This window comes from Bufo bufo, chromosome 5 (assembly GCF_905171765.1).
Source record: "Bufo bufo chromosome 5, aBufBuf1.1, whole genome shotgun sequence".
Taxonomy (NCBI): Eukaryota; Metazoa; Chordata; class Amphibia; order Anura; family Bufonidae; genus Bufo; species Bufo bufo.
In genome coordinates, this window is record NC_053393.1 from 87,760,689 (window position 1) to 87,774,962 (window position 14,274).

The following is a 14,274-nucleotide window of genomic DNA, read 5'->3' on the forward strand; positions in this document are numbered from 1 at the left end:
GGATGGGCAAACTGCGGCTCTCCAGCTGTTGTAAAACTACAACTCCCAGTATGCCCAGTCTGCCTACAGCTATCAGCCTACAGCAGGGCATGATGGGATTTGTAGTTTTACAACAGCTGGAGAGCCGCAGTTTGCCCATCACTGGGATAGATGATAGGTGATACCTGTAGGATTGCTGAGGGTCTGACTGCTGGAACCTCCACAGATGCCAAGACAGGGGTCCCCATTTTGAAGTAAGCGGTAGTGTCCATTTAGTTACACCGCACCATTCATCACTATGGGACTGACAGAGCACTGCACTGGCGGAGCACTGTCTGCCTTAGTCCCGTAGAAGTGAATGGAGTAGAGGACCAAAATGTGAACACTGCTGTGTTCAAATGGAGAAGACTTTTATTAAGATCTCTGGGGTCCGGCAGTGCTACCTTTATCACCTATCCTGAACTACACTGGACTTAAAGCAATCAGCTATTCTTGCTGGTGGAAGTGTCAGCCATTCATATAATTTCCTTGCAGGGGAAAAGTAGAATAAGGGTCCATTCACACATCCGCAATTTTTTTCCGGATCCGTTCCGGATTTTGCAGACCCATTCATTTTCAATGCTATGTGCTGTCCGGATCCGACCTTCCGGATCCGCAATTCCGTTCCCGAAAAAAAATATAGAACATGTCCTATTCTTGTCCGCAACTGCAGACAAGAAAAGGCATTTTCTATTGTAGTGCCGGCGATGTGCGGTCCGCAAAATGCACATTGCCGGTGTCTGTGTTTTGCGGATCCGCAAAACACTTACGGACGTGTGAATGGACCCTTATGGATGGATTCCAGTTAATAATGATTACATTTATTTATGTAGAGAATAGGATATTGAGCAATATTCTATGTCTATTCTATATCCATACAGTAGCTCTCCCTAAAGACAAATAAAATGTTATGGGCCATTTTAGTCTTGTAAAGTGCATCCATAGTAGAGCCGGGTAGGAGTAAACATGGTGTCAGTCATGTGAGCCGTCATGTGACCCTCATGAGTATCATGTGACCTGGCTTTCAGTTAACTGCCCAGGTATCTCACAGACGAATAGTAGTGTATTGAGGAGCAAAGCATATACAGTATATACAGTATTACTACCTGCAGCATCTCATCATCTGTGTCAGTGTCTGTGTAGAAACACATCTTTATATGTTTCTTTTTTTTAAACTAAACTTTATTAACAACATGACAACATCACCTAACGACAGGCAGCCATGTAAATACACATAGTGATGTAGTTACTGTAATAACCACAATAAAGATAATTATTCCACCACTAGTCCTACGTATTTACTTGCCACTTGAATGTGTCATGTGTGCTGACCCAGCACATGTATGTCATGTAACACTGCTGTTTACTGAATGTCAGGGATCATATGATGTGAAGAGTGTCACATGACTGATGCTGGGTTTCAGTTAGACCATGGATACATTACACAGGGCTGATACATGGGCTATACCATTCTACTGCATATAGGGGTCAACTGTCTGATATAAAGTAAGAAAGGTATGTGTGCAGAATTTTAAACAATTGTATGATTTACCACTGGTACAAAGGAAAACTGGCTTAGTTGCCCATAGCAACCAATCAGATTCCATGCTTCTTTTTCCAAAGGAGCTGTGAAAAATGAAAGGTGGGATCCTGTATTAGTGCATTTTAAACATCAGTTATGCACATTTGGCCTGCGTTTCAGCCATTCCCATCCGAGATCTGTTATTTTAGAGGGAAAACTCCTGCATGTGGGATTTTATTTTTTCGGCTAAAAATAAGCAGTATGTGAAAGCAGTATTCCTTTAAATTGGAGAAAGCCGTAGGTATTCTGTTGGGATTTGTATATGCTCTATACAGTTTAGTCTACGCCATGGATTAAGAATAAATGGTTTGTTAGCTATTTAACCAGTTCCAGCAGACGTGATTTTAGTGGTCCCAGTTGGCAGCTCTGCCTTTTAAGGTCACGACTATCCCATTGTATCAGTGCTGTGTGTTTAGCGAGGGGCTTATATGTGAATTCCAATGGCTTCTGTTGTCCGTTTCTGGGATCTGTTAGATTTTTCAGACATAGCAATGAGACAAGCACTGCACGTCTGTGGTTTTTTACTGGCGTGATCTCCTCTACCTACTGTATACCTCCGCTGAGTCCTTACCGATAAGAATCACATTAACACGCCTAATAATAGGTTTTATCTAACCAATGCCAAGTACTGCGGCTCTGCTTGGAAGAGTTTGGGCAAGGACTTCCTTCCTAAAGCAATCCCACAATTATTTTCTTCTAAGAAGTGAATATACAATAGCACCTGGAGGAAACAGGATCCATTCCCAGCCTTGCTGCACTGTGTGTTATTTTATCATGGTTTTCAGGGAAATTAATCAGGGGAGTGTTGGTCATTTGGATTTATCCAGTAGCATATTGACTTTCTCATGAAGCTATAACTTAAAGGAACCCTTAAAGGAGATTTTGATATCGATGGCCTGTTTTCAGGATAGGTCATCAATACCAGATCGCCGGCAGTCTGGCTCGTGGCACCCTAGCCAGTCTCAGGTATAAGTGGGTCTGTTTTGGCTTTGGCTTTTTGCAATTTTGCAGATCAGACGAAATGAATGGGTCCACATCCGCACTTCCGTTCCGTGGCCCCGCAAAAAATATAAAACATGTCTTGTTCTTGTCCTTATTTGAGGACGTTCCAATCTGCAAAATGCAGAACATACACGGCCGGTATCCACAAAAACGGATACAGTCGTGTGAATGAGCCTTAAGCTTTCAGATATCCAATGCATCCATCTTAGCCCATACAATCATTGACATGGTCAGTGGGCCATGTGTCCTAGATACATGTTGCCAGGCAGATCAGACTGTGCTTTTTGTTAAGGTAAACCATTAGTGACTATGTAATGAAGGAATTGTTGGCACCTGCTCGTCTGTTATTCGATTACTGCAGGAATGATTACTTTCCTACTGTTTCTTTAGCTAATTAAGTATTATCTGAATTGTTTATGAGGGTGTAATTAAATTATTGATTACAATCTTCGACAAAAATGTTCTCATTTATTTTGTTCCACAGGAAATGACCTATTTCTGGTCGCAGTACATGAACTGGGTCACGCATTGGGACTGGAACACTCCAATGACCCCACTGCAATAATGGCTCCTTTTTACCAGTACATGGAAACTGACAACTTCAAGCTACCTACTGATGACTTACAGGGAATTCAAAAAATATACGGTAAGACTGGATTCTACATATTTTCTTTATATTGCAGTTACATTGTAGAAACAAGTTCACTCGGCAATTGAGCATCTCCAGAAGTCCCATTGAGAATAAAAAGAGCGACGGTGTGGATGCTTGACCAACCTCTCCATTCAACAGGAAAATGGGACCACCTTTCTCAAGATCGGTGTGGGTCTCAGCAGTTGGACCTCACCAAGAACTAAACATCAAGTAGGGCCATGGGGAAGACACATGCAAATATGACTTGTGGGAAGTTCCTCAGTATGTCTCATTTGGCTAGAAGTAGCTAATATTAAACTTTTTCAAATCAAAATAAAAAGAGCGGTGGTGCGGATGCTCGACCTACTTCTCTATTCATCAGAAAATGGGACCACCATTCTCAAGATCGGTGTGGGTCTCAGCAGTTGGACCTCACCAATTAGATAAATATCCCCTATCCTCTGAATCGAGGGTAAGTTTTAACTGTACGTCAAGTTCGGCCAGGGCCAGGTCAAGGGAAAGACACATGCAGATATGACTTGTGTATTTGTTGCTGGAAGTTCCTCAATATGTCTCATTTGCCTAGAAGTAGCTAATATAAAACTTTCCAAATCAGATCTTCAGAGATCTGCTCATGTTTTATGACAAAATCTATATGGTGGGAATGCAGACTTGAAAAAGAAGCTCATACATAGGTAGTGTACATAAATATATGATATATTTGCAGGTGGGATGGATACCACATTGCTCCCTCACTCCTAGACTCTTTTGGTCTATATGGTTGAGCACAACATACAGGAACACTTGTGCCCAGAGAAAGCAACTGCGCCATATGAGATTGACTTCCGATATCAGGCAAATTAACCCATGCCCCAGGACTACATTTTAGGTATCACTGATCTAGACTGTAGATGCCAATGTTGCTAAGAGGCAATAGTTGTAGTTCTCATAAAGACAACAGGTGTAGCAGAGAATTTAAATTTGGCAAAGTTCATTGAAATATTACATTATTACAGGTAAACCTAATAAAATTTGGGCACAAAGTAAGCCAACCATTAGGTGGTATGAAGTTACCGTATACAAAAGTGTCTAAAAATGTACCATATTTATCATCCAGCCTGAGCCAATGTGATGTATTTGGCACATTTTTAGACTGTCTGGTCTAAGTTTACACTCTCTAAATATTAGACCGGATTAGTAAATCCGCCCTTGTGTTCTTTCAGTTTCCCTCAAGCAAGGTGTAACTTAACCTAATACTAGAGGAAAATAATCTTCCTTTTGTCTACCAAGTTGTTTGTAGAAAGCACCTACTTCAAGCAGTAGACCTGGTAACTTTATGTCCCATGAAACTTTCCTCAGTTATCTTCATAGTCCATGTGTCAGAGCACATCATGCAGAAACTACAGAAACTGCCAGAAAATCATTTGAAATTTTGAACTAGACTCTGTAGGCCCACAGATACAGACCTATTGCAGAAAAGACACAGGAGAGGCTGTAGACTGCGCTTGTGCAGCAGCATGCATGTCACATGCAGCGTACAAATTGCAGCCACTGCTGCATGATATAGACATAATTACTTGGCAATAGACTTAAAACAGTTTTACAGAAGTTAAATATTGATGATCGATCCTTAATATCTGATTGGTGGGGGCTCCTAGCACCCCAGATGATCAGCTGTTGGGCATCGCGTTCATTGGTTACATCGCATTCGTGCATCTCAGTCCCATTCAAATGACTCAAGCATTGACTAGACTAGACAAACACGGTTCTCTGCTGAAAGAAGCATCTTGAAGGATATTGCTTCTCCTTGTAGAGAGTGCCACAGCTAGATAATCTTATACGCCAGGCAAAGTTCCCTGGGGGAAAAAGATATGCATATTTGCTCTCTTCTCTATAAAGCCACCAGGTGGAGGTAGGTACCCTATAGCGAATTTGCAGTCCTTTAACAGGTCTTGCAACATGACTAAGTTTATTAGCCAAACCAAGAGCCTTCTCATACAGGGGGCACATCTGCAGGAAACATTTGAAGTTATTGCTCCTTGTTAGTACAGAGCAGGGTGATTGGATGGCTAGGTGGGAGGACTTTGAAATAGGTCTAGGGGTACTGTTTCTCCTTCTAGTGAGCACCAGAGCTAGTGTAAGGTATATTATACCCCAGCCAGTGCTCCCTGGGAAAAAGTACTGCTGATTAGCTATTTAATTGTAAAGCCAGTTAAATTGTCGACCATTGGCTAAAGAGTAGCTATCTCCTACAGGTAGAGACATCTTTCTTTCTCTTTGAAGAAAGCTAATCAGCATAAACTAAAGATACCAAAGGCACTTGTTTACCACCATCTAATACTTATAGCTTTTGAACTCTGGGACCTGCTGCTATCCCCAGAATGGGACCCAAAAGTATATGAAGAGCAAGCTGTGCAGTCCAATAGAAGTGAATGAAGAGTAGTCCATGCATGTTCACTTCAGGCCCCTCTTCTTTAGATAGTAGCTGGTCCTAGAGGTGGGACCCACACCAGTCTGACATTTATGGCATATCCTGTCGAAATGCCATAAATGTCCCAGATGAGACAACCCCTTTAACATGTTCTGCTATACAAATTTTCTAACAAAGGTAACAAAAGTATATAAAAGCCGTTCCACCCAAAACCTACAATAAATATAACCATAACTAAGTAAATCACAGGTTAGTCTATCAGATTTTAAAGAGATATTCCGTTTATTTGGCGCATGATTTAATAGCGCATTGGGAGGTTTTACGTGGGACTGATGATAAAGGTATAGCAGTACCCTAAAGGACACTTTACACAAGCCGACACAGCAGGCAATTATCGAAAACAAACTGTTCGTTCCAGATAATTACCTGCTCGTTACAGGAGGTGAAAGGAGCATTTACGTGCAGCATTAACCAATGCTATATGGAGAGAACGGATCTCTGCTGCAATTGCACGTCTCCATAAAGAATCATTTTGGCTGCAGATCACTGTCTAGCAGCATGATCTGCTGGCCAGAAATGATGATTTAGTTGACCGCCCCAGCGATGCTTTCACTTGAGTGATCAGCAGCACCATTAAGGTATGCCCGATCTTTGGCCAGTGCAAGCGCCGTTGGAGGATTATCATCCTTCGCCCCACATTTGCTTGATTACACAAAGAGATGTGCTGCCGATAATCGGGCATGTTTCATAATGATGTAAGATGCCCATCAGCAAATGCTTGTTCATTGGCTCCTCTGTTGTTTGACTATATGGGTTAAGTATCAGGAACGAGCGTTCATATTCCCAATAATTGCACAAAATCGTACAGTCTAATAGGGTGTTTAGACAGGGCGATTATCAGGAAGGAACATTCCCTGGAACACTCCTTCCCGATAATTCCCCCGATTATTGGTCTTTAGAGAGTTAGTACAATGCAGCTTGAAAGAGTTACAGTAGATTACAACTTCACCTCTGCTTCATCTATACATCCTTTACTCTGTCTGTGTGGGTTTCCTCCAGACGTTGAAAGAACAGACTTGTTTGTTTGGCTTGTGTGTAGGTGTCTGAGGTAGCAGAAGTTCTTTCTATTTGGAGTCTTGTCTGTTCATATCAACTGGTACACATAGTCCTAGATATTTGGTGATTTTGTGCACTTTTTATTTCCCAGTAAAAGGTTTAACGTTTCCAGCAGACTGTGTATCTTGAGTGTAAGTAAGCCAATTGGACTCTCAGCCTAAGAATAATTTCTCAAGTGCTGATGAATTGCGGTCTGTTACACAACAGTGTTACACTGTATTATGTGAGACACGCCGCCCCCGTGCTAACGATGCACTTCCTAGAACTGGACCACTGAGGGTCATTGATACGTTGTGCATTGACCGTTTTCCAGGTGTAACACAACCCGTGCTCCAGAGCTGAAATACCGTCCCTTGGGACGCAGCTGGATGCGCTTTCAGATTGGCTCTGACCATGGGTGTGCTGGGGAATTTACTTTGCTGAAAACACCTCGCCTCTTATTAATATGCCCCATTATCATAATTTACTTTGCTTTTTGTATAAAACTCTGCATTCTTTCACATCCAGTTCTTGATGAGCCAGTCGATTTTCATGAGCTTCACATTCAGGGGAATCATTTTTAAAAGGTTGGTAATGGCATCTGTACTCGTGGAGAAAAAAAATGTCTGCTGTCATCCCTTTCTGCTGACAGGTCACTTAGGACTAAGAATATACTACTGTTTCCAGGACCTGGAGATGGTGCACTGATATTACTATCAGTGATTGGATTATTGGCAAGGACGGAGCTGATCCTGATATTTCTAACGTGTATGAAATATTAGGAATATAACTGCCTTCCACAGTAGAGGCAAAATTTGGATAATTTGATTGCTTTTTATTGGGAAGGGGGTGGGATGTTTACTAAGGGGGGGTGCAGAGAGTGTGGCCACACCTGGGCCCAGGTATGAGGGGGTCCATAAGTTCTCTTCTTCCCATATGTGGAGACCTGTACTATAAATTAAAGGCGCTCTCTAGGTTTTTAATATTGATGACCTATGTCTATGGCAAAGCAGCGGTGGGCAGGAAGAGAGACGGCACTTGCGCACTGCGCACGCCTTCCCTTCATACAGCTGATAGGCGGGGGTGCCGGGTGTTGGACCCCCGCCGATCTGATATTGATTACTTATCCTGAGGATAGGTCTTCAATATTAAAAGCCCAGAGAACCTCTTTAAGCAGGATAGGTTGGGGCCCTGTTAAAATAGGTTCACACCTCTGTTTAATTGATCCGGCAGGCTGTATTCGCAGAGTTCACCAGATCTAGCCTAGCAGGATACTGCTGATGTATAATGGGATCTGCCTTGGATCAGGCCTCTTTCCGTCATAAGTGCCAGTTTTTGCCCTGACAAAAAAAATTGCATACAACGGGATTTTTTCAACTGAAAGCCAGCATTTCGCTAGTAAGCATCTGGATCCCCACCAGATCCCATTATAGTCAATGGGGCCCAATGGTGAACAGCAGTATCCAGCTAGGTGGGATACAGTAAATAGCCTGCCGGATCCCTTTAGCGTAAAGGTGAACCTACCCTTAAAATGGTTTTCCGATAGGTCATCAGTATCTGAGGGGTGGGGTTCTGACACTTGCGCAATGAGTGCCACTTCCTCTCACCGCTTACCAAGCACAGCGCCGTACATTATATAGCGGCTGTGCTTGGTATCACACTCAGCCCTATTCACTTCTATGGGGCTGAGCTGCGCCTAGGCCATGTGACCGACGAACATGTCGGTCACTTGGCCTAGGGAAAGCTGAGAGACGGCCACAACGCTCACGGGAGATCTGGTGCTTTCTCTAGCAGCTAATCGGCAGGGGTCCCAGGTGTCGGACCTCCACCGATCAGATACTGATGACCTATCCTATCGGTATTAAAATTTTGGAGAAACCCTTTAATGATTATGCATTCTGGCCCAGAAGCTACAGGTTACTCTCTTGTTCCACTAATGTCTGAGCAGATCCATCAGCTGGTAGGTATAGGTACTTACCTTATCAAAACACAGTGATCATTCGAAGGAATTCTCTGAAATACATAATAGGGTTCATGTAGCAAAACAATTGCAAAGGAAATTTAAAGCAGTGGTCCATAGCAACCTACCTGCAAAATTATACCATATACAGTACAGACCAAAAGTTTGGACACACCTTCTCATTCAAAGACTTTTCTTTATTTTCATGACTATGAAAATTGTAGAATCACACTGAAGGCATCAAAACTATGAATTAACACATGTGGAATTATATACAAGACAAACAAGTGTGAAACAACTGAAAATAAGTCATATTCTAGGTTCTTAAAAGTACCCACCTTTTGCTTTGATTACTGCTTTGCACACTCTTGGCATTCTCTTGATGAGCTTCAAGAGGTAGTCCCCTGAAATGGTTTTCACTTTACAGGTGTGCCATGTCAGGTTTAATAAGTGGGATTTCTTGCCTTATAAATGGGGTTGGGACCATCAGTTGCGTTGAGGAGAAGTCAGGTGGATACACAGCTGATAGTCCTACTGAATAGACTGTTAGAATTTGTATTATGGCAAGAAAAAATCAGCTAAGTAAAGAAAAACGAGTGGCCATCATTACTTTAAGAAATGAAGGTCAGTCAGTCAGCCGAAAAATTGGGAAAACTTTGAAAGTAAGGGCTATTTGACCATGAAGGAGAGTGATGGGGTGCTGCGCCAGATGACCTGGCCTCCACAGTCACCGGACCTGAACCCAATCGAGATGGTTTGGGGTGAGCTGGACCGCAGAGTGAAGGCAAAAGGGCCAACAAGTGCTAAGCATCTCTGGGAACTCCTTCAAGACTGTTGGAAGACCATTTCAGGGGACTACCTCTTGAAGCTCATCAAGAGAATGCCAAGAGTGTGCAAAGCAGTAATCAAAGCAAAAGGTGGCTACTTTGAAGAACCTAGAATATGACATATTTTCTGTTGTTTCACACTTGTTTGTTATGTATATAATTCCACATGTGTTAATTCATAGTTTTGATGCCTTCATAGTCATGAAAATAAAGAAAACTCTTTGAATGAGAAGGTGTGTCCAAACTTTTGGTCTGTACTGTACATATTATAGCGAGGATAAGTGGTACCTTACAACAAACCTACTGTACAAACCTCACTTTTTTTACGACAGTATGCAACGAGCATTTAGCCAGTCTGATGTGATGTATAGCAGGTTCGTAGATCTGTGCAGGTTCCCATAGCTACCAATCAGATTACAGATTTCATTGATAAAAGGACCTCTGAAGAAAGGGAGCTGGAACCTGATTGGTTGGTATAGGCAACTGCCACACAACTCCCTTCCACCCATGTTGATGAATCTCCCCATTCTATACCGCGTGACAAGGCTTGCAATACTTGGGGAGCCCAGAAAATATTCTGCTCCAGGGCCCAAGTGCAGAAACAATAAGACAAATCTAGGGACCAGCTGTTCCAGTTACATTAGGTGCTCTTCGGGAACTATTTCTAGACTACTGAGGTAGATGTGAAAGGGACATGTTCTTCACTGCTTCATACCTACCAGCCAGATGTATTTTGAAGAGATTTTCAAAGTCCATCTTTTCTTAAAGGGGTATTCCAGTCAAAGATATGTGTCACCTATCCAATGGATAGGTATAAAATCAGTAGAGCAGCAGGGCCCCTATTGATTGTTCTTTTTTATAAACAGTTTTTTATTTCAGTAATGAACATCAATATACAAAATGCAATTTACAGACATAATTAAAATACATATCCTCCCCCCCCCCACTTGATCTCCACAAATACCCTAAACTCAACCAAATTGAAAGCCTATGAACGCTGGTGTGGGGAAAAGAGGGGTTGGGATGAAAGAGTAGATCAACATCCAGTATTACAGACTGAATTTACCCAAGGAGACCAGTTTTTCTGGGAAAGACTGCTTTTCTTAATACACCATTATCTATCGATACAATTTGCAACCCCTTATTGATTGTTATAATGGGAGAGCTCAATGATTCCCTCAGCCGCACTACCTAGTCATCAGTGGGGTCCCAGTGGTTGGATCCTCACCTATTTAACACATAACTTCCACTCCTAATAGTCCACAGAACAATGGTAACAGGCATTTACCATTAATGAAGCAATTGTCAGCAGGCTTGAGAGAAATCATCTCTTCTGTATTCCCTACTGCGATCGATTGTCCCCATAGAGTATTATTACTTCTGGGTAGGAGATCCCCGTTTCCACAGGACAGTCTGCTGCTCAGAAATTTTTTTTTTGTAAATCTTTATTTATGTCAGTTTTTTGGCATGAAAACAAACAAAGCTCAGTTGAATACATCAGATATTACAGCAAATAAGAGCAAAATAGTTACACAAATCTGACCATCAGACACAGTGAAAAAGGAATCAACCGTATAGGTGGCCCGTCTCTTGCCGCCATTGAGATAAGCAGTAAGCCCTCGTTAAACGCTAGAGTCAACTAACTCTTCCATACACGCTGTTATATTTTGAGGCCTAGATGAGGCATTGGCTAAGAGACCAACCTCCCCCAGTCGTCCCCTCCTCCATGCTTAATGCAGTATGAAAGGACAAACATGAAAGAACCATTAAACAATAAAGGTAAGAGGAGAAAAAAATTAAATATGTCAGTCAGGATACCTGGTAAATGATTATCTGATTGTTACCACGTAACTTACACCTCTTGAAAAGTAAAATGTGAACTAGGGAAAAATGGAGTATGCACTATCTATCGCAATATGCTAGTAAGATATACAATATGAATGAGCTAACACTACCCCTGAGCATACTTCTTCTCCATATGCGTGAGCCAAGGTTGCCATATTTTAAGGAACAACTTCCTATTGTTGTTTTCCCACCCCGCCAATTCCTCCATTCGACATATTAGGTTCATTTTATCATACCACATAGTCAAAGTTGGGGGATCTACCTCCCTCCATTTAATAGGTATAAGGAGTTTTGCAGCTGTAACCATATGAGTGGCTAGTGAAGTTTTATTAGGTCTAAAGTTTTTCTCTGGACGCCACAGTAAGATCAATGGGCCCGTGAGGACAATTTGAGTGTTGCATACCTTATTGATTACAGTTTCAATTTCATGCCAGAAATGTCTCAGTGTTTGGCAGTCCCACCAAATGTGCGATATGTTACCTACTCCAATGGAACATCTCCAACAAACATTGGAAGGTATTAGGTTAATTTTATGAAGAAATTCCGGAGTTCGGTACCATCTAGTAAGTATCTTGACCGAGTTCTCTTGGACCCGCACGCACCTCGAGAATCCATGTGAGTTAGATAGTATAAATGCCTTATCCCGATCATCTAAAGTGATATTCAGTTCTCTCTCCCACTCCCTCAAGTAGGCAGGAGTCTGTTTATCTCTCCCAATCAATAGTTGTCTATATATTAAAGAAAGGCATTTTGGGGGAATGGAGGGGAGAAGGACATAATTTTCCAACCAGGTAGGATCTGGAAGGGGCAGATGTGCAGACCTCGAAAACTTTGCGCATGTATTCTCAAAATCCCATTTCTGGATCATATTTATCACCTCACCTGTATTTTCAGTTAGAGCAGTGTAATAGTCAGAGTTCGGGAGGATTCTATTTAAGTCCCCCAATCTAAGATTATGAACAAATCCCCAAACCTCTGGTTGTTTAATAGACGTGGCGGAGAGTACTTGTGGGAGTAGCCGAAGAGGCACCATGGGAGAAAGGCGGTTCCCACTCATGTTGAGAGCTGAGGTGGCATTGCAATGTGTAATAGTACACCTCGTGATATCACTCAAAACTACCCGTCTATTGAGAATCCTGCTATTATGTCTCCACAAAAGGTGCTCTTGATTCACCCCCAAGAGGGCCCTTTCTAGAGAAACATGCAGTGGGAAAGGTTGCGGCCTAGATAGAGCTAACCATCTTTCCAAGTGAATAGCTTGAATATACATTGATAGATCTGGGAGGGATATGCCTCCTTGTTTTCTTCGTCTAGTAAGAAGCTCATATGAAAGCCTAGCTCTCTTGTCTGCCCAGAGAAACCTACCCATGAGTGTTTTCAATTTATTCAGGAATGATTTTGGAACAGTAATTGGAATAGACCTGAATGTGTACATAACCTGAGGTAGGACATAAGTCGTCAGAACATTTTTTCTCCCTAACCAAGAAAGATTGGGAAATGAAGGTTTAGAGAGGAACATTTTTATTTTATTTAGTAGGGGGATATAATTAAGCCTGAAGAGAAGGGCTGGGTTAGCCGGAACCATGATTCCTAGATATTTTATAGCTGTAGGTGGCCATTTAAAAGGGGTCAGAGCTTCTAACTGCTTCTTTCTGGCAGGGTCCAATGAGAATCCCAGGGCTTCAGATTTTTCCATATTTATTTTAAAATTAGAGACCCCCCCAAACTGCTCAAAAATTCCTAGAACATGTGGCATGGCTTCTACCGGGTTTGTAATCATCAATAGAAGATCGTCAGCAAATGCCGCCATCTTATGATGTACGCCTTCAATTCTCAAACCCATGATGTTAGGTGATTGTCTGAATTTCAGTAAGAGAGTCTCCAAGGTCAAAACAAACAGGGCCGGGGAAAGTGGGCATCCCTGCCTGGTTCCATTTTTAATCTGAAAGGCGTCCGACAGAGTTCCATTGACCAATACCTTGGCCGAGGGAGCAGAGTATAGTGAAAGAATTGCATCTATGACCTGCAGGGGAAAGCCAAACGCAACCAAGCAGGATTTCATGAAAAGCCAGTTAACTCTGTCGAACGCCTTCTCAGCATCTGTCCCTAAGAGCAGTAGCGGTATTTTTCTTTCCTTAGCTGCAAATATGGAGTGCATGACCCTACTGATGTTGTGTCTACCCTCCCTCCCCGGCACAAAACCAACCTGTTCTTCTCCTATCAGATCTGGGAGCAATTTGGATATGCGCTGGCTCAGGAGCTTCGCCCACCATTTCAGATCTGTATTGAGCAGTGAAATGGGCCGGTAACTACCGCACTCTTCTGGATCTTTCCCCTCCTTATGTAAAATAGTTATGTGCGCCAATTGAGCCTGGGGAGTGAAGGAAGAGCCTGACATCAGAGAGTTGCATAAATTAGTGAAATGTGGCAGCAGTACCTCTTTAAATTTTTTATAATATGCAATAGGGAACCCGTCAGGACCCGGGCTTTTGCCAGACGGGATAGTGTGGAGGGTCTTTTCTACTTCCTGAATAGTGAAAGGTGTTAATAAACTAGCTTTCCCATCCTCAGAGAGGGTAGGTATTTTGATGGAATGAAGAAATGAGTCAATATGGTCTTGCATATTAGGAGAAGTGTTCCTAGAGACGTCCTCTAGATTGTAAAGGGAGGTGTAGAATTTACAAAATTCTTCAGCTATGGCAGGAGTCGTAGTTAATCTATTGCCTGAAGTAGTCTTAACTGCACTAATAAAAGTTTTATTCCTCTGGGCTTTCAAGAGAGCTGACATCAATTTAGAACCCTTTTCTCCATGCGAATAATACTTAAATCTTAGTGTTTGTAGGGCCCTGGCCGATTTAACGTTAAGCATATCCTTTAATTGAG

General features: G+C 42.2%; 1 protein-coding gene across 1 annotated transcript in view; it reads left to right on the plus strand.

Annotated features, from left to right (window-relative positions):
• Positions 1 to 14,274, plus strand: part of MMP16 (matrix metallopeptidase 16) — a 243,756-nt gene that overhangs the window by 178,391 nt on the left and 51,091 nt on the right. Inside the window, exon 5 of the mRNA XM_040431288.1 lies at positions 3,087 to 3,248. Within this exon, the coding sequence (XP_040287222.1) occupies positions 3,087 to 3,248 (162 nt within the window). The remainder of the gene's footprint in view (positions 1 to 3,086; positions 3,249 to 14,274) is intronic.